The sequence below is a fragment of the Megalopta genalis genome, chromosome 2 (genome assembly GCF_051020955.1).
Source record: "Megalopta genalis isolate 19385.01 chromosome 2, iyMegGena1_principal, whole genome shotgun sequence".
In the NCBI taxonomy this organism is placed as follows: Eukaryota; Metazoa; Arthropoda; class Insecta; order Hymenoptera; family Halictidae; genus Megalopta; species Megalopta genalis.
The window spans coordinates 14414857-14435659 of record NC_135014.1 but is presented as its reverse complement, the minus strand read 5'-3'; the positions used below and the strand labels follow the sequence as shown (position 1 = coordinate 14435659).

Genomic DNA, 20803 nt, shown 5'->3' with positions numbered 1-20803 from the left:
TGCTCCGTCCTCCCGGGGATATCCGTGGTTCATTTCGACCATGAGATTCGCTTTCCGCCGAGAGAAACGGTCCTTTTTCGGGGCTTAGATATTCCGGGACTGTTCATCTCGATCGTGGCTCTTATATAAGGAGAACTCGCGTTCAACGATGCTCCTGTAGGAAATTACGGAGTTTTATTTATTCGACTGTTGTCAAACTCCGAACAAAATTGTAATTTCTGCGGCGGCGGCGGCGGCGGCCGGCGAGTTTCGAAAGTTATAATTTCGAAGCTTGAGGATTTCGACGGCTCGGGAAACAGGGAAGTTGCAGCTTTCGCCTTCGGAGCCGGGGTAACGAACTGAAAGCCACTGGAGAAGAAAGTTGGCGGCGGACAGGCGCGACGATGTCGGCCACCCTGGCACGAGAGGGAGGGGTAGCGACGCGAAGGACCGGTGGAAGAATGGCCAAGCAGTTTTTCCAGTAAGAAACTTGTTAGGTCAGACGTATTAGCAGAATCGAAGATATATTGCTAGCCGTGGAAGTGCTGCAATCGCGAACTCCTGCAAAACGGCTCTCCGATCGTAATATTCCTCCGAACCGGGCCGGAGCGGTGCGGAACGGAGCCAGCGAGCGGACTCTAATATTTCTGGAAATTATGACGGCATATTTGTTACAGCCGAGAGAGAGTCACGATTTTCGTTGTTGCCGCGTGACGAAATTTCCACGGACCTCTCGCAATTAAGTTCGACTCGGTAAATCCCGAAAACTAGAGCGTCGGCCAGAGAGTTCTCTCTCTCTCTCTCTCTCTCTCTCTCTCTCTCTGTCTCTCACTTTCTCTATTTGTCTCTCGCTCCCTCTCTTTCCGAATCTTTTAATCAAGATTAAAGCAATTACGAATTCCGCGGCGCAGGAGAAACGCTCGAACTTAAATTTCAATGCTCCCGGGAATTTCAATCGGAACGTCCTTGGTCTCTTGGACGAGGACGCATTCGAAGTTCGTGGAAAGTGCACTTTGAACTTCTTATTCGAAGGTATTCGTGCTTGGGAACATTTACGGACATCCGGAGACTTTGAGTCGGGAGTCCTGCCGGGACGTTCGACATTGTCGATCCTGTTCTTCCTGGAGGACTCTCCGTTTCTACGGAAAACCTTGCGAACGACCCGCCGCGATCCTATTTCTCCGGGCAATAGAGAAACGCACTCGGAGTCCGAAACAGGTCAGGTTTAATTACTCGGAAATCGATTGCACCGGGAAACAATTGAGAGGCGGGTTGCTTACAAGCAGAGGCCACCGACTTCGTGGGTGGCATTGTTGGCGTACAGTGGGGCTGCGACAAGTGGTAGTTCACGTTGAAATCAAATCATGCACGATATTAGCGCGCTATTGTCGGGAGGGGTATTAATACCTTTTTAAAAGATTTAATTTCTTTCGATTTCGTTCAACAGGGTGTCTCGGCTAAAGGAGGCCACCCACGTATCTCTGTTATTTTTGGTGGTATCGAGAAACTTTGTGAACAGAAGTTTTTCAGTTCAGAGTAATGTATAATACGAACGTAATGATTTTTTCGCAGCTGGAGAACTTCCGGAGATTTCTAGATCATCTTCACTTTTTTAATTACAATCATGTATGTATTCTTTAAACATTAGTTGTTGCAACTCGAGATTTTCTATAAAATTTCAGCTTCCCATTTAAATCGCAGAAATTCTCATATTTGGAACATCTCTTGTGATACCAACGACATTGTTCAGATTTCATTTTCCAAGACGGCGACGTCAGCTATCACCGCAAAAAATTAGTAAAGCTCTATTTAGAGCAAAATTTTATTAAAACATTGAGATTGCCTGCGAACAGTCCCGACTTGAATCCAATCGCGAAGATGTGGGTAACATTAAAAAAATTGATTCATAATATCAACATAACAAGTATATAACGAGGATTTTTAGAATTTCTCAGAAAATTTATTATTTCTTTAAAATATATGACGAAATTTAAAGAAAAATAAATTGTTTTAAATGGTGTTAATACCTCACATAGTGTGTCAAACTCGTTGAATTCGACGTTGACTGCTCCATTAAAACATCGAAAAAGCAGCGTAATGTGCCAGGAGAATACTCGATGGGACGATTGACAAGGCAGAAATTGACGACGCTGTGTGTGTACACAGTTCTCGTGTCTTTTTCTGGTATCGCATCGGGGAATATTGAAATCGACTTGGATTCGATCGAGTACTTACCGAACAGAATCCGATCCGTAGACCGGGTCGACACGGGAGCCAGATACTTCGGGCGATGTTCGATCGAGTTAGACCCTTGTATAGCACCGATGCTACGGCTTTGCCAGTTCTGACAAGGATTTTCTTCTCTGTTGCAGTACCGCCGGAACAGCCGACCATTCTAGATCAATGGGGAAGGATAGTGAACGGGACGGCTGGACCTTACGAGGAAAACGACACACCGTCCCTGACCTGCCGCGTCACCGGGGGTGAGTTCGACCGATTATTCTTGCCCCTCGCGGCGGTTGCTATTACTCTAGCCACTAGACGGCTAACGAGCGACCTAACCAACCCTTGCACGCCCGTTTCGATAGCTAAACCACGCTTCTTTGTGCGTTTATGGCTACCACAAATTTTCTAAACACGTCTGCATCAACTACGACTGTTAGTGGTATTCTAAAATTATTGTTAGTAAAAGGTGTTCCATCAGAGAGAGAAAGGAGAAACAATTAGATTTTTTAATAATACGCCGAGTACGATTCTCCGAAGTACTGAGAACATATTTTCTTCAGTGAATTAGATTGTTCGTCGTAGGCTTAAATTATGATGGAAATAAAAAATACGTATCGTTCGTTATGTAGCGAATTTTATTTGAAATGAGAAATAAGAAATAACCGTTTGAAATACTTTATTTCGAACCGGTTATTTTTAATGCTGTTATTTGAGAGTAAAAATACTATCGACTCATTTGAAACCGTAGAAAGCTCACTAATGGCATCGTTTGCTTCACTGTTTTTTCGATACAATGTTGAGATAGTATTTCAAAAAAACGTTATTTGGAAAGTGATCACAGACGTGGAAATATACTTACGAAATAAAGTAATATACCGTTTGAAATAATACTTCAAGTACTAACATTTAAAATAATATTTCAAATAATATCATTTGGAAAAATATTTCAAATAATATAAATATGAAATAAAATTTCAAATGCTGTCATTCGAATAATATTTCAAATAATGACATTTGAAATAATATTTCAAATAATGCCATTTGAGATAACGTTTCAAATACCGTCATTTGAAATGTTGCCCAGGTTTGCTCAAGTCACCTTCGTATCACCGCAAAAATGCGACATAAAAAGATAGAAAATGTGCTCGTTCGATGCGTCAGTTACTACATATTTCACCAAAACGGTTTTTCAATCGGTACAGTTCTTAGTAACTCACCGAGTACGTTTGCAACTTCTGCAATAAGATATGCGTTTCTGGCATCGTCATTCTGTTCACGCTCATCCTCAAAAATGCTAAAGAGTACAAAATGGGAGAAGAGAATTTTTCTACGTAAGAAATTTCTTGATGAAAATTTCGCCAAGCATTATTTGCTTAATTTCGATCGAACAGGTCGGGAACGACTTAACGAGCCGACAGCGGATAGAGCCTAAAATGTGCGAAGATCTAGATCGGATCCCGTCCGTGTAGATCATTGTCGTCGTAGTCGGCCATTGTCGCCTAATTACGGTTAATCGGTGTTGACGGAGCGTCGTCGAGAACGCCGGGAAATATTTATCGTTCGGTGCGCAGAGCAGAGAGAAAGCCGCGCGTATTAGCGCGCCTCCCGTATAATTAACGCTGCCTGTACGCTTCAGTTTTCCAGGCTGAACCGGGCCCCGACGAATTTTAAATGAACGTCGAAGGGACGGACGCCCGGCTTTTAATGCCGGCCCCGGCGTTTTTATTGCGGCGCTCGCGCGACCCGACGCGACCCGACGCGACGCGACGTCGCGCAATAAATCTGGCACGCCGGAAACCGAGCGAGAGATCGTTAGAAAGAATACCGGTTTTCGTTTTCGTGTCTGGTACCACGGCCGATCCTGCTTCTCCGCGATTCTCCTCCACTTTATGAAGATTAGACTGTCCGGCTCGGCAAACCCGGGCTAACCTGCTCCTTACGGCTGCCCCGATACAGGCTGCGCCATAACGCAAGGATTACTCCGGCAATTTCTACTTTTTTACATTTTTATGCCGCCCCGCCTCTAGCCGGCTTTCCTCGCGCGATCTTTACTTTTCTAACGAATCCGCTGTGTACACTCGGCTCTTTTCCCGGTAATTACCGCCCCCGGAGCTCCGCCGGTAGCTTCGCATTGTCTGATAATCATCGATATTCCATTCTACGTTCATTTTACCTCCTCGATATTCTTCTGGCAAAATAAGCGTACAACGCGTTATTTCCTCCTTTATTGAAATAAACGGAATTAACGCTAAACCGTTGACCGGTTTTACATTCTCTGTTTTAACACCTTCCCGCTCCGAGCATTCTTTCGGATTATGTACCTGGCAAAAACTCGGACGTATTTAACGCTGAATCTACCACGGCCAAATGACCGGTTTCCCGTTCTACGATTATGAAAATTTTAAAGACGCTTCCATGGGAGCTGATTAGATAAAATACGTTATTAGAGAATGTACTACAATGATAAAACTGTACAAAATCTGATTAAATTCGATCTTCTCGCTTTTACGAGTAGACCGCGGATCTTTGCGCGAAATGGAAATTTTCTGCATTGTCTGCTTAACAGATCTCTATTATCTTTTTAACAAACTTGTCGAAATTGTACATATAGACACATGGGAAATGATCATAGGGAATATTTTAATTCCATCATTCATCATATTATAATAAAAGTGGCGAGAAGTCTAACAAAAAAAAAAAAATTCAATATTAATTATATTCATTATATCCAATATAAATAATATTCATGACTTATTATATTTTTAATTATTATGTAAATTATATATTATGCATATTATTATATATTATTATATAATAAATGTACACAAATTATCTTCTGTATTTCTTCTTTAAATTTTTTAGATAATGCAGCAAATTTGAAAGCCACATTGTCATGCAGACAATTTTATATAGCATCTATTTTTCGAAATTAGTACATAATTTAATGTAATGGCTAACTGGATCACTGGCTATTTTCATTTTATTTTGTCTTCTCTTTGCATATTTATATTTTATAAATATTTTCAGTGGCTAGCACAATCTGATATTCTGAGCACTCCAGACAAAACGAATCAAAATTTGAATACCACAATTAGTTTCAATTGTGATTCCTGCACGTCTATTTCTGCACCTCATTCAAATTTTTACTGCGGTTGTATTGAAAAATATTCAAAAGTGTTTTATTTAATCTCCGGACGACTGACCATTTTCAGAACTGTACTACTACTGACAATGTTTGTAACAATTCTGAGCTTTATTCAGCAATTTTTCCGAATATAATTTTGAAGATATTTCTTCTTGCATAAACACAACTATGAGACCTCTATATACAATTCTCTATATTGATAATGTAACGAACAAAGATTTTCAACATGCATATATGTATATTACCGAGATCTACGAAAGACATTTTTTAAATTTTCGTTATAGGCTAAGATAAAAAAGTTCAAGAACGAGAGTTTTCTATATTTTTTTGTCATTCCAAATAATAGCAAAATTTAAAAAAAACATTTTAGTCATTGTCTAGTATACTAGTCCCTCTATCATCTAAACAAAATTCAAATCATTTGGTACAGTTTTGAAAAAATTATTACGTTTTAAAAAAAGGTGTACGAACACTTTTGTGACCAACTGTACATATGTATATGGAACACTTGTCTAACGCACGTGAATACCGCTGTAAATGCTACCATAACCTCTCACGCTCAGTCACGCTTTCCTCTCCGCTATTCTGTCTCACACTAGAGGGCGACACACAGACACACATCCGTGGCATAACACAAACGTACCTTACATCTCCCTCATTCAACATTTCCTGCAGCTTTATGCACTATTTTCAACCAGTTAAAATTCTTATCAAAGAAAATAAATATCTCTTCGGCTACTGCACCTCATAACTAGTGCACACAACTTTCATTTTGCATAAAAATCCGCAGTCTACTTAATTAGCCTTTCTATTGCTCCGAACGTAACAGCAATTTATTCTATTTAATTACCGAGGATTGAATAATTAAGCGAGCGATTTAAATACTCTGGATCAAAATTGATGCAGCCATCGACTCGCGGGGGTTAATAGCCCAATTTCCAATAGGTCGAATGGAAGACGAATTTAGTCACCTGGGGATATTGATTTGACCCAGAAGTTACGTCCATGTGTCTTGGCGCAGGCTGTAGGACACCGTTGTCTCGCACGACAACGTTTCTTATCGCGAGAGAAAGAGAAAGAGAGAGAGAGAGAGAGAGAGAGAGAATGAGAGAAAGAGAGGAGGCGGTGAGAAGGAAAAAGAACGTAGTCCGCAGCGCAGCGTCCGTGGAATCGCGAGAAGCGTAGAAGGCCGTGGTCGATATCGAATTCCTGACGGAGCAAACAAAGCGTCCATATAAATATTGCGAGCAGCGGCCTCGCAATAAAACGCGGGGTCCGCGAATTTTTTACGAGGCTCAAAGGGCAGAGAATGGAATTCGTCGTTTCTCGTTTGAATAAGCGGATCTGGTATCGCGCGGCTCGAAATCATTTTTCTCGCGTAAATAACCTCCGCCCGTCGATACACGTGCGCACACAGAGCCACGCAAACACACACAGACACAGAAAGTAATAGAGAGAGAGAGAGAGAGAGAGAGAGAGCCGCACACTTTCACACAGGGACGAGCGCGCGAACGATCTTACAGAGGGCGGGAAAAGCCCGATAAAAAGGCAGAGGGGACTGGCGCGACGGCGGCGGCGGCGGGCCAGGGGGCAAAAGTCGCCGGTCGTGAATTAACATTTAATCGGTGAAGTATACGCCGGTGTAATTTCACATTGGCGACGAGCGTTTCCGAGGTTCGGCCTTCGATTGAATTGCAAATCTTCGGCGAAGTGCCGCGAGCTCGGGGATCCCGGGACGCGGCCGGGACTCGCACAGGGTGCCCGATAAATCCTCGAATATACGAAAGTCGGGGCGTTGCCCTGGCCGGCTGGAAAATTTCGCGTTATTTCGACCCGTGTCGAAAATCTTTGCTCCCCGCTTTCCGCGGAAAATCCGCCGGCTGAAACGATGGGGACGGAAGAGTTTATCTGCCGGGAGCAATGAACTCGGTTTTCCACTAGTTACTTTGGAATTAATCGTGGCGGCGTCGCTGCCCCGGTAATAGAACAATTACTTGGTCGCAGTTTTGCGATAAATCCTTACCGACATCCATATACAGAGTGTCCCGGCAAGAATTTAATGCTATACGAAGTTTGCGAATTAATGCTTCGCGATACATTTGAGATACAAACAGAGATAAATGGTTTATTATTTTACCGAGTTCCAGTATTTCAGTAATTCCTTTTCTTATACGCTTGTATCGGTTCTCGTTGACAACATTTTCAACATTTTTTTTGCATTAAAAATCAACTAAGGTATATCTCGAATGAAAAATAATAAACATGAATTTCTAAGCTCTTGCTTATTAACCATTTATCTTATCGTATATTTCATCGACTTTCCAATGGCACGATCAACCCTCGCAAGTCGGTGGCTGCGTCAATTTTGACTCAGAGTATTTAAATCGTTCACTGAACCACACAGTTTTCGGCGATCGAATCGAATAAATTGCTGTTAGGCAATTATTGCATATTAGTCACGACAGAAAGGCTAATAAGTCTGCAAAAAATATATACAGAAAAACGTTTGGAAAAATTGTTGAACAAAGTTCAGAATTGTTATAAATATCGTCGATGCAAAAATCGTACACTCGTGAAAATGATCCATCGTCCGATAGATAAATGCTACGCATCGTAATAAAAAAGCTCAATGTGACAAAAGTAAAAATGTGAAAAAGGTGAAGCAGCAGAAAATTAATCGTTGTCATACCTGCTCCTCTTTATGCATTCGTTCGAAACACGTTTTTAAATAGAACATGTAGTTCGCCAGAGAATTTAAGGTTATATTTAACCTTAAAGGTGAAAGATTCAAACGATTCCGGCCTGTACAGGGGAGAAGAACGAGAACACGTGGGCGCGAGGGTTGTTGGCGACAGTGTGCCCGCGATCTTCCACGGCCTCTTTAAAGATGATTTACAATTAAATGAAAATTCTAGGCTCCCGTTCCGGCCCGGGATCGTTTGCAGCGGTTCCGCGAGCGTATTGTTAAGGATAAGCCGATCTTCTCGATATTCAATTTATACGCCGCAGTGCGTATGATCGATGCGCAGCGCCGATGCAATTCCCATCGAATCTGCATACGGCAATATTCCACGGCTTCGAATTTCGATGTATTCATCGAGCACCGGCATCGACTAGAAGCATTGGATCGTAGTACACACCGGTATTTGTACCATAGTTATCCGGGCTCGGCCATAGTTTGGATCGACGGCGGTTTTCGCGTTTTCGGCCGGATCCCGGAGACTCGTTTTTCATTGTGCCCGCGCCATTTTCATCGACGCCCGACCGTTTCCCCGCGAGCCACGATCGACGATTATTCGAAGATACGCCCGCGAGGATTTGTTCTGGACCGGTTAAACGCGCGCGGTATTACCGATTAACCGGCTTCATTTCTGACTTTGTCGACCGATGCCAAGCACGCTAATATATCCACCAAATTCGCGCTCAGATCGCGCACAAAAATGGAGAATTTAGGAAGAGGCGATACGATTGTTCGTGCGTTGCGTGTCGTTTCGATCGGTAACTATAAAAACGAGCCGCAAGGCTCGAATAATCGTATCTCCTCTTCCAAAATTGTCCATTTTTGTGCGCAATCCGAGCGCGAATTAGGGAGAAACTACTGTAATGGGTGTTCGAAATTCGACGTTTGCGATCGACCTTTCAGCGGCAGCATGTTACGGATAATTTATAATACCGTGAATGCGAAATCCGACGGTGATTGGCATTGTAAAGATGCCAGCGGATAGCAACGGATTTATCGTAGTGCGGGATATAACTTATCAAAGTAAAACAGATATATTCATACTCGTTAAGCCCGCTCACTTACGTCACACATGCTGTTCTTTTTTTCTCGTTGCACAATCTGTTCTCCTCTGTTTCTCAATGAATTCATTCACGCTCGCTTTTCGACGAGAATCCCACGGTAATATATCACAAGAGCAACTAGGACGACAAACGAGTTCAGCGTTCTTTGGCAACAACCTGAACCATTTTACTAATTCCACTGTATCTGTCGTGAAAGCTTGTTCTCCGCATTGTTCTCTGTATCTATTTTGTTCCGGTTTGTGTGTATTTAAATTTGTATGATTTAAAAGAGTAGCCTGTAAAGAAATAATAATAATGATGATAATATTATTAAATACGATGGGTTGATTTATTAAAATATTATCATTACTTTTACGATATCCTGGTATTCAAATCCCGGTATTCTATTATCTAAATATTGTATTATTTAGCATTTGATATTATCAGCTAGCAGAGAACTCGATTGAAATATTTAAATGATAAAATGTTTTGGTATCAGGATATCACAAAAATAAACCTTAAAAATAAACCTCTCTACTGTATTCTCAATACATTTGTTCCAGTTGCCAATCGTCACATGTTCTAATGACTCATGAAATAATTTTTTTTCATTTCTATCTATCTATTATTACTATATATACTATTCATTTATATCTATCTATTTGCTGCAATATAATTTTTAACTCGCGACCAAATCATCTGTATTAAATATCGTTCGCAGGAGAGGCAGTCGAAACACCTTCAATATCTTTTCTATTTCATTTATCGCATAGGTTATCTGTCATGATTTGCCGTTTGACAATTGGCAAAAAATTTGAAAAATTGAAAATGTGCTAACACGCTGTCCAAGTTAATATTGACGCAATATAATACTGAACGTAATATTGATACATTAACTGAATCGTTTATAATTCATTGAAATTCTGACAGTTCCGACACAGAAACAGAATGAATTTGATATGTCCTGTGTAATAAATAAATTAATCAAATGTAAATTGCGTGTCGCTTTCCATACCTTATTTCGTATTTTCGTTTGCCTAATTATCTACAGTGTTGTATAATCATATTATTATTTCATTAACGATATCACGGTAATATTGAATTACGTTTCGGCCTTCCTCTGATCACGTCGTTCGATTCCAGTTCGTTTATATTCGTCCTGACAATTCTCGTTGAACCGGGAATAGAAGAAATACGAGGCTTGTAAAGTAGCGCAACGTTGCACAGTGGGGCAGTTACGCCGAAAACACGGTGAAACACATTTTCTGACTAAAATCGTGTATTTATGTCGGACTTTTTAATATTTCACGATAACACATTTCACAATATACGTGTACTTACGAGCATTGCATAAGTTGCAGAATCTATTTTTTAACAACGTTTATAAACAAACGTATACAAGAATTCAATCAATTGACAACCGATGAACAACAAATTACCCACTAATGCACAGCAAATTATTGACAAATTATTTAATATTTCCGGCTCTGCTTGACAATTTCGAACGAAGCTCTGATTGGGGGTGTCAAAAATTACAACAAAACTTCTATCTAGTCCAACAGCACCCTCTCCCCCCTTCACCCCTTCCCCATCTCGCCCTCTTTCTTCTCTCTCTCTCTTCTCTCTCTTCTTCATCTCTCTCTACTCTCTCTCTCTCTCTTCTCTCTCCTCTCTCTTCTCCCTCTTCTCTCTCTCTCTCTTCTCTATCTCTTCCCTCTCTCTTCTCTCTCTTTTCTCCCTCTTCTCCTTTTCTTCTCTCTCTCTCTCCCTCTGTCTTTCTTCAAAGTGTGACCAAACACACGGCGCTCATGACTAAAAGATAAAATAATAATTGTACGTACAGGGTGTTTCATAATTTCCGATACAAATTGGGTCAGGAAGATTCTATGGCCGGAAATAGGACGAGAATCAAGAATAACAAAATCGCGTGGATCACACGATGATAAAATAAAAACCGAGTTAACCCTCCGAGTATCGGGTCATGGACTCCCGTGTCACGATTCACACGGATATTTCACTGATACAGACGTGTCCACGGTTCCTCGAGGTTCCCTCACGTGCGAGAGTTCGAGCCGCATCGAGATATAGGTGTGGAAACGCAGACAAGCGCCTTTCCGCCGCAGAAACGGTGAAAGCGTCGGTGGTGAGCCCGAAGCCAACAGGTCAAAAAATGTCTCCGGCACAGCAGCCCGCGGGTTAATTCATTAACAAACGTTTGGAAAACGCAGGAACGTCGAGAGCAGCGCGATCGTTGACAGTGGCTGCGTCGAAATCGATTCGCGGAACAGGGAGACGTCTACGGGAAACTCTGGAGAGGGGTTGGGAAAGGGTGGCCGCAGGGCCAGAGGAACTGGCGGGAGGGAACCGGAGGGGGCCGGAGAGGAGGAAATAATCTTTTAAGGCGGACGAAGAAGTTGCCGCAGTTATAAACAGAAATTTAGATCCAGTTGCCAAAGTAAACACCGGAACCCTGGTAGTTCGGCGCTTCCTCTCCCGCCTCGCTCGGTAGAACGCTTGATCCCCCGTACCCCGTGCTTCGTTCTGGCCCACTCTCCGCCCTCTGCCATCTCTTACCGTCCCTTTCCATCGGCTCTTCCGGTGTTCCGCCCTTCCGCCACTCGAGGAAGGACTTCCTTTCGCGTCTCGTCGCGTCGCGTCCGCCCGAACGTGGAACTTTTCACTTAGCTCCCGCTCGTCGATAAAAAGTTGCCTGATCTAATAACTGGCGACACCACTGACTCCGGCGCTCCAACCCGCGCCCCCTTCGCCGTCGAACAGTCCCTCACCCGGCCCCATTTTCAGATCGAAGTCCCTTCTAGCCGGCGATTTCGCGGCGAGCTAAAGAGCGGCCGCGTTCGATCGCCGCCTCGCCTCGCCTCGCCTCGCCGCGCTCCGCGACAGAGTGATCCCGAACGAAAAGAAAAAGTTCCGTTCCCGACGAGCTGATCCCCGGCCCCCTCGTATTTGCCCGGCTGAAACTACCCCCGACGCCCCCGCGCGGCGTCGTTAAAAACTTCCCGGAGTTGCGGCCGTTTACCCAATTCCACGTATCCGCGTCCCCGAGAGTTCTTCCCTCAGGAAACCGTCGACTTCGACTTCGGGCGACTTCGGCGCTCCGCCGCCGTCTCGTTATTATCATTCCGCCCGCGATCTTCCCCGATATTGCTGAAATCTCGTCTTAATTTTACTCGTCGCCCCTGGCAAACCGTCGAACGAATCAGGAGTCCTGTCAGTGTAACTAAACTTGCCGGTAGTCATGCGTAATCCAACTTGCAACTTCGACCATAGTATGTAGTTCTATTCGCAGTAAAAACGTAGCCTTTAAGATTTGATCTTCGTCGTTCAACTCGCTGTATCACGACGAGTCGCGACGGAGATTTTAACACGGATCCTACCGTGCAGCGGAGAAGTCGGACGTGCGAAGAATGTATAAATGGTGACATTTAGAAGAATTACCAGGTAGAAATTTATGTAGACATTTTGCTGCGCCTTTAATTACGGTTTTATTATTTATACATACGTGGGACGATTTTTTTTATTACGTAGACGGCATAGAAGCAATCGCACGAGTGTAATCGTAAGAAAGTTAGAATATAGACAAGGAAGAATAGAGACAAGGATAATTGATAATAAGTAAAGGCATTAGTTATAAATACAATAAAATAAAATACGAAACAAAAATAATAGTTATAGTGGAAGTAAGGATAAATGTAAGGAAATAAGGAAGAATAGAAAAATAGAGAAATAGAGAAATAGAGAAATAGAAAAATAGAAAAATAGTAAAATAGAAAAATAAAAAAATAGAAAAATAGAAAAATAAAAAAGTAGAAAAATAGAAAAATAGAAAAATAGAGAAATAGAGAAATAAAAAAGTAGAAAAATAGAAAAATAGAAAAATAGAAAAATAAAAAAGTAGAAGAATAGAAAAATTGAAAAACATAAAAACAAAAAAATAGAAAAATAGAAAAATAGAAAAATAGAAAAAAGAAAAATAGAAAAATAGAAGAAAGGAAAGGAGGGCGATGAAGAACGAAGTAGAATATGTACTGTAACGGATTTTGTGCATGCATATTTGAATTAAGAAACGTATTCTTCTCTTTCTATTTCCTAGAAAGACTCCTTATAATTTCAACAATTTTCAAACACAAATCGTAGAACCGTCTAAGCAGAATCTAGAGAATGAAACTGTTATTCGCCCCGTTTAAATCGAAACGAATTGTTCTATTAGCGAACTGCTAACGATAAAGAAGTTTTAATCGTTGCAGCTGCGAGAAGAAAAATCCGGAAAGGGGTTAAGCCTTGTCAGACCAAGGACAGGCTAAGGAAAGTTGAATCCAGGTGGCGGAAAGAGGGATATCGTTTTTCTAGAGGCGCGGAAAAGTTAATAAACAACGGAGGCGCTGCAATCGATCAAGCCGGTTTTCTCGCGGGCGTCTCGGTCCGCCCTGTCGGACATCCGTATCATTCTCTCGATCGCTCTATTATTCGCGATTTACAACTAAGCCTAACTCCGGCCCTCCGCGGAGCTCGGTGTTATCTATAATTTATGGCAATAGCGGCGAGAAAATTTTACGACTCAGCCCGGCCGTGGAATTTATTGCCAATTACTTGACTTCGTGCCCGGAAAGAATCGAGGGTCCTCCTTCGAGGATGTATACGCGCGTAAAGGTGAGATGTTCGCTCGCCTATCTCCGTGCGGCTCTCGCCGACGCGATGGTGCACCGGACCAGGATCCACTGAAATTTCCTTTTCCCTTTTCGCCTTCCGCATACGGGATCTCCCGGCGTGGAAGCGAACGAGAAAGAGGGCGTGTGAAAGAGAAAGAGAAAAGAGCAATCGCTCGTACCCGGAATCGGACCGAATTCAACGCTCGGAAATAATATGTCAGAAATAATAAAAGTGCGCTCGGCCTCTTCACTCCTTCCTGCGAACTCTTGAACGCGCTCGTGCGCTCGAAATCGCGGGACATTTGATTGTTTCCTACGACGAGCCGTTCTCCCTCTCGCCTTTTTTACTTTCAACCCTCGGAAAACGAAAGTTTCCCTCGATTTCACTCGCGCCGGTCCCGGGGCTCCTTCCAATCCTGGTTCATAAATTTTTCCGAATATATTATCCTCTCGTATCGAGTGCAACGCAAACTCTTGCCATTCCGCTTTTCCATACGGTGGGACCTCAGTGGCGTTCTCCACTATCCGAACACGTTTCATCTATAAATAGCACTGTCTTGGTCGGGGGTGGACAAACTTTTGATCACTACCGGCGACCTGTTTTCTTTTTGATTGTTTTTTTTTAATTATAGGCGGCGGTATACCAACATCGTATGTGTCGAGTGACCATAAGAAAGATAGTGATTTATAGCTAAAAATAAGTTTCACTCTTTTCACGCCAAGAATTTTACGGAGTGATTTGTAGCAAACTGCAAACAAATTAGGAATAATAAAACTAAATTAAATATTTCACTTGAAAATGACGGCAGATATTTCCACAGGTACGATGTGCTTACGGTGAATTAAACGCAATAATGCGAAATTCTGGCAGTGACGCTGTCGGTTGGAATAGAACGCTGCGCAAAGCTTGACAGTATTACTGCCGTTTGGAGTGATAAGGGTTAAATTTAGAATAAACATAGATGATATCAATCAGGCGGGCGACTAGGAATAGTTATCGACGCTTTGGCCAGCCCTGATCTAGGCGATCCACGCATAAAGCTATTTATTCTACAAATCAGTGATGATTTAATCTAACAACGTTACCACGTAACTGTTCTGTTATTTAACGCTTATATAGGCAAATCAAAATTCCTGCGGTTGTTCGGCAACCGGTGTACTCGCGTACCTAATCTAGTTTCTTCTTTCCATTTTTATTATACGATCTCTTTTTATTTTATAATATTTTCTTATTTTATAACTTAAAAATATGCCTGAAATGCAATTTATTGACTTGACTCCTCGAAGTGAATCGTCATCACATTGTCGGCGATTGTTTTGCAATAGAGCATATTCAATGGTCCGAAAGGTCAAGTCTCGTCCCACATTTTGCGAGCTGCACGCGCGCCGAAACGGCGGGAATATTTGATTATTTCCGAGCGCGGTGTCCGCCGAAACGAGAGAGCCAGTTTACTCGAATAATTATCTTGCGGGAACAGGGAGGAGAGAAACGGCCCTCTCCACGGCTCTTTTTATTTTCATCGTCCTCTTTCGCGTCATCAAGCGCGATGCACTTTGCCTATTTCCCCGGGGGGTACGCATAATGTCGCGGGATCGCAATCTGCTCTCGCGGCGTATTGGCCTGCCGCCGGAGGGGGGATATTTATTTCTCAATCCCCTCCGCGAAGCCGGAACTCGCAGCACCATAAGAGATATTAAAAATTATTCGAGAGAAAGAGAGAGAGAGACAGAGAGGAGAGAGGGAGAGATCTGCAGCGTGGACTGTGCGGAGATGACATGCAGGGTTGTGCAGAGCGGCGCATCCGGCCTTGTATCGGCGACGACCTATTCCAGATTGCACGGCTTGCCGCGTTTTGTCCATTAGAAATATTGCGAATTTCCTCTTCCGCGGTTCGCAGACAAACCTGCTCGCTCCGTTCTCGCCTGGCTACTTGAGCACCCGAATGTCGGCTGTTGTAGACGGCGTCGCGCTTCCACTGTCAAATCGCCCAGAATTCGCCGCACAGTCGCCGAACTTTTTGCGGAAGTTACCCCTGATACTCCAGCCGACAAACAATTTTTGCTTGCAGCCAGCTCGAGGCTGGAATTCAAGTAGTCTTCCGTATAACACGAGTCTCAACGATTTAGCGGTGATATTACATCTATATGTAAACTTCGCGATAATTTAATTAACCTTTTCTGATATGGTCTTCCCCTAACTTGAAAGAAATTTATTCAACGACATAATGAAATGCTGTTGCGCCGAGGGTCATACTTTTGAAAGACGTTATGGAATTTGTTAAATACATTTTTGGCATGTGCCGATGAAAATATGCTACTGATTCTTTCAAATTTTAACGATTGTGATACGGTTTTAATGATTGTTTAGCACAATGATCCGCAGTCTTGTGATAACACTACAAAAGTCGCGTCGTACACGAATGAATTCGTTATGGCACGCGTTTGCAGATACGTGACGTTCCTCTTAAACAATTGAAGGTCATCTTTATTTAAAAAAAAAAAGATAACACTGATAAGAGAAGAGTACAGACATCGTTGCATCGCTCGCAAGAAACAGCGTAACTTTTTCCCCCGTCATTTTTCTTCCAACGTTCACCGTTTGCAAGCAGAACGTTGGATAAATTTAGCGCGGACACCCTGTATATTGTTAGTATAATTAGTATATATGTGTCTAAGAGATGTCCTTAGATAAGAGGTATCTTACATGTATACATTTATCGTATATATTACGAGTCGTTACGCTGTGCCGCGTTACTCTTCTCTTTGTACTTGCACTCTGTGTGCTAATGGTCGTCGTACTACGAGCAATTAGTATTCTTGTATAATAAAGTGTCTGATCCAAACTGTACCGTTTAAACGGACTCCGACAGCCTTAATAATAACAAATTTATACGGAACAAACTGTTTCGTCGCACAATATTCTTCCGTGTTCTAAGAGAAAAATTTTGCTTGACACGATCTCTTATCACACGAATTCGTGGATTACGATATCACGCGTACTGCGAATTTTCTCTTCTTCGGTTCGCAGAAAAAAAAACGGCTCGCTTCGTTCTCGCCTGGCAACTTGAGCCGCCGAATGTCGAACTGTTGAGTCGGCGTAGCAATTTCGCAGTGTAATCGACAAGAATTCATCGCGCAGTCACCGACTTTTCTGCAAAAGTTATCCCCGATACGCCGGCCATCAAGTAATTCTAGCTTGTAATCAGTTTTAAGCTCGATTAACCGGTTAGCTGTTGCAATCTCAATGAAAAGTGTGTGAGTTCCTGTAAGTATACCGTGTGTGCTTAACATTATGTTCATATTGTCGTTTAAATACAACACTTCAATTATAAAATATATAAATTTAATGAAGAATATCAAAGTATGTGTCCTTCTCAACCCGTTATCTGTTTTTTTTTCGAGTATATTCGTCACGAAGAAACGGCAACACTTCGTGTTACGACAAGCAAGATGATTGAGATTACCTTGAAATCAAAAACAGTTATTTTAATGATAATGTTCTCATCGACACGATTTCAACGACACCGCGTTTCACCGCAAATGTACAAGAAATGTATAAGAAATGTGAAGATAGAGACAACAATGATATGAGAGCCGTTTATTTTGAAAGCGACGCAAGTCACTTTTTCAAAAAAATCGAGTTAATGGTAACACTAATCACAATTGAACGGTATCTTTTCATTTAAAAAAAAAAAGTGACTTATGCCACTTTCAAAATAAACGGCTCATATGTCTATATTAGTACTTTATTAACCAACATTTTTATTAATTGTCATACATTGAACGTCGATTTTATCAAAGATAAAGCAATTTCAGCTGACGTTTATTCATACAAAATATATCTTTCTTAACGTTGATTAGAACAATTTCGATCGTTACTCGTTAAAAACAACTACATAACTGGTTAACATAATATCATAACGAGAACGTGCGCGTGCACTGTTTCCTCTTTTTGTCCATGTGTTTCGCATCGATGACAAACGGCGCAGGCACAATGAAGACGTAGTTTCCAATTAGCGTATCCGAGACCGGAGTTCCCAATAAGATCGCTATTAAACCCGAGGATTAAAATTTCCCCCGCAGATCGCAGTCGTACATAGAAACTGGAATATCTCAGGACATGTCTCATCTTCCGCGCAACAAGTTAGTTAGCGAACATGGTGCTTTGTTAGCGAGAACAACGTAAGTTGTTAGCGAGAAAGTATTTCGGTTCTCGTTATTTTTCATGCGACGGGCGCGGCGCGTGCATTCGGAGCAAATCTGTATTCATAGTTCGCGGCGGCTGTTGAATAAATGATCGCGCAAGTGGATCGTAGTTGTTAATGAATAGCGTGCAACGGAGACGCGGGATCATTACGCGTTGTTCCGAGTTCCGAAGCGGAAGTTCGGCTGATCGATTGATCCCGAAATCAAGCATCCTGAATAGGGACGATTGGTGGCGAAAGAGGAAAGCAGAAGCAGGAGGAGCCGGGGCGCGGGAGGATAAAGCGAAGGGTGGATGAGTAGACGAAGAGGTTTCCGAAGGGCGTTGTAGGGCGGCCGCCGTTGAACTCCAAGGCGGAAATCTGGCAAGGGTCTCAAGCCCTACCGAGAAGGGTATTTGCCTTAAGCAGAGTTCGAACCGACGACGACGGTAAACTTGTTAGATGTGGCCGAGTAGCTGCGGACCTCGCTTAATCCTGCAAGATATCGTCCGGTATCCGCGGATTAAAATCCGCACTTTAGTGCCTCCTGCCGCGTAGATAGCGTCCGTGTTGTCGTCGTTTTAAGCGAGAGGGGAGTTCGAATATAGTCCGACAGTTAAAGTCAACGCCGGGGGCGTACCGAAGCCATTCCCAGACCTAACCCGGACCTAACTCAAACCGGAGAGAAAGAGAGAGAGAGAGAGAGAGTGTGAGAGAGAGAGAGCTAAACCCGAGGAGAGATCGCCTAGTCCTTCTCCCTTTCTGCAGCCACGCGTCCTCCCCCTCATCCTCCCCCCTAAGCACTCGTGCAAACGAGCTCACGGCTCCGCTCACGAATTAACTACCATCCTACGCTCTCTCATCCCGTCCACCCGATGAAAAATCCCTTGCAACACGACCGAGCAACCGGCTGACCTTACGCGGGTCTTAATTCCTCGATCATCGATCATCCACGAGTTGAAGTCGATATCAACAATTGAATGCAACCTCGTCTACATTGATACGGATGCTGCGCTATTAGTTCGAAGGTTTCCTCTGTAGAGCAATGTAACTTTTAAATTATACATCAATTTATTATGCTTTATTAACTTATTTTCAGTTTTAATTGTGTTGAAACATTCCGATGTTTCATAAATGTTTCTGCTTCATAATCGAGAATTTTATTATGTATGTCGCATATGCGTGAAATTTATTATATATTATACATATCGCGGATTTTATAGACTTACGCCAAAAATTAGTAGAATCGATCTGGAACAGTGGAGAGGTTAGAAAACATTGAAGATGTCAACGCATTATTCAACATTTATTGAAATTGTTCGAGAAAGAGAGACATTTCTATCCGGCTACTGCTTCTTACGATTGGCGCAGACGTTTTTTATTTTGCAATGTAAAATGTAAATATTTACATTGTTTACGATTCCAATGTTGGTCGCCATTAAAATGTTGAAACTCTTCCTACTTCCTTCTCCATCTCCGCCATCGAAATCACGCCCTTAGAATTTAACATATACGTACCTCGAGGCATCTTGCACAGCGAACGAATATCATTTTTCTTTCATTTTCGATACGATATACAGTATTCTTCTTTCATCTTTCAAACGGTACGGATCAATACTTCTATCATTTTCGCAATAATACGTACGATACAGTTGCCGAGGTACGAATATATACTTTTATTATCAAGTCTTAATTCAGCACCGTCGACACTCAATCATCGGATAAAATTTTCATTAATCGCACTCGATGTGGTCCGATCTAGTCCCTCAATTATCTAAAAAGAAATTCAAGTCGCTTGGCTCAGTTTTAAAATAGTTATCGCATCTTAAAAGCTGTACGAATACTGTTACTTGAATGCTGTATGCCGCATTTAGCGAAACATTTTGTCCGTTGATTGACGATCGCGAAATTGTTATCATAGAAGAAATTGTTCCGATGCACGCACCGCGGTACGTGCATACCTTCGAATGAGAAATGCCGTTTCCCTTTTCTCTCCGGGCATCGCGGCGCCGGCTAATTGCGCGAGCTGAAACCTTCTGATCGATGATAAAGTGGCGAGAAGAGCGGAGGTGGACGGTGAGTAAAGCGAAGTGGCAGGAAAAAGGAAACGAGCGACAGAGGGCTGGGGTGGTGGTGGTGGTGGCGGCGGGGGCGAGGGGGACGAGAATCGGAAACAACGAGACGGTTAAAACGCAATCTAGATCGCGAGAGCATCGTGAATAACAATGACGGCCGGAGCTAATCTAGGCGCGCTTCCGTCGGAGATCAAGGCTTGCAATTTTAAGTGTCGCGGCGATGTTGCGTCGTCCTGATTAAATTGCGATTCCCAGCACCGTACACCATCGTGAATAACAATGAAAGGAGGGACGTAAACCGTTCCCCGGCCTGGCTGCTGTTCCCGGTGCCTTTTCCCTCGCCGGGAATTTCACCGTTCCGCGCTCGATAGACGCGGCGCTACGCTCGGCTCCGCTCGGCTCCGCTCCGCTTCTGTCCGCCCCGTCGACCCTCTCGCCGCCGCGCCGTTTCAACCCCTCGGTGCCGCGCTTTTTCTCGCTTTATGATTTCTGACCCATTACCGGCGCATACCTGACTCTTATAATGCCCGTATATCATTCGAGCCGTTTTATCACCATAACCGGCAGCTTTTTCCAATAAAAATATGCATCTGGCCACGGAGCCGAGGTATTATTCGAGGGAGATATGTAAATCCGTGATATAATACGGAGTCTATCCACGGAACGTTCCTTCGAATGGAACTCGATACGATATACCCGGAGCGGCCTCTCCTCGTCGAACCATTTATTTCCAATAAACGTTGC

General features: G+C 42.9%; 1 protein-coding gene across 2 annotated transcripts in view; it reads left to right on the top strand.

Annotated features, from left to right (window-relative positions):
- LOC117219237 (kin of IRRE-like protein 1) overlaps positions 1-20803 on the top strand; it is a 690910-nt gene that overhangs the window by 546605 nt on the left and 123502 nt on the right. For both annotated transcript variants that reach the window (XM_033468215.2, XM_033468214.2), the window contains one exon: positions 2352-2462. In XM_033468215.2, coding sequence (XP_033324106.2) covers positions 2352-2462 — 111 coding nt within the window. The remainder of the gene's footprint in view (positions 1-2351; positions 2463-20803) is intronic.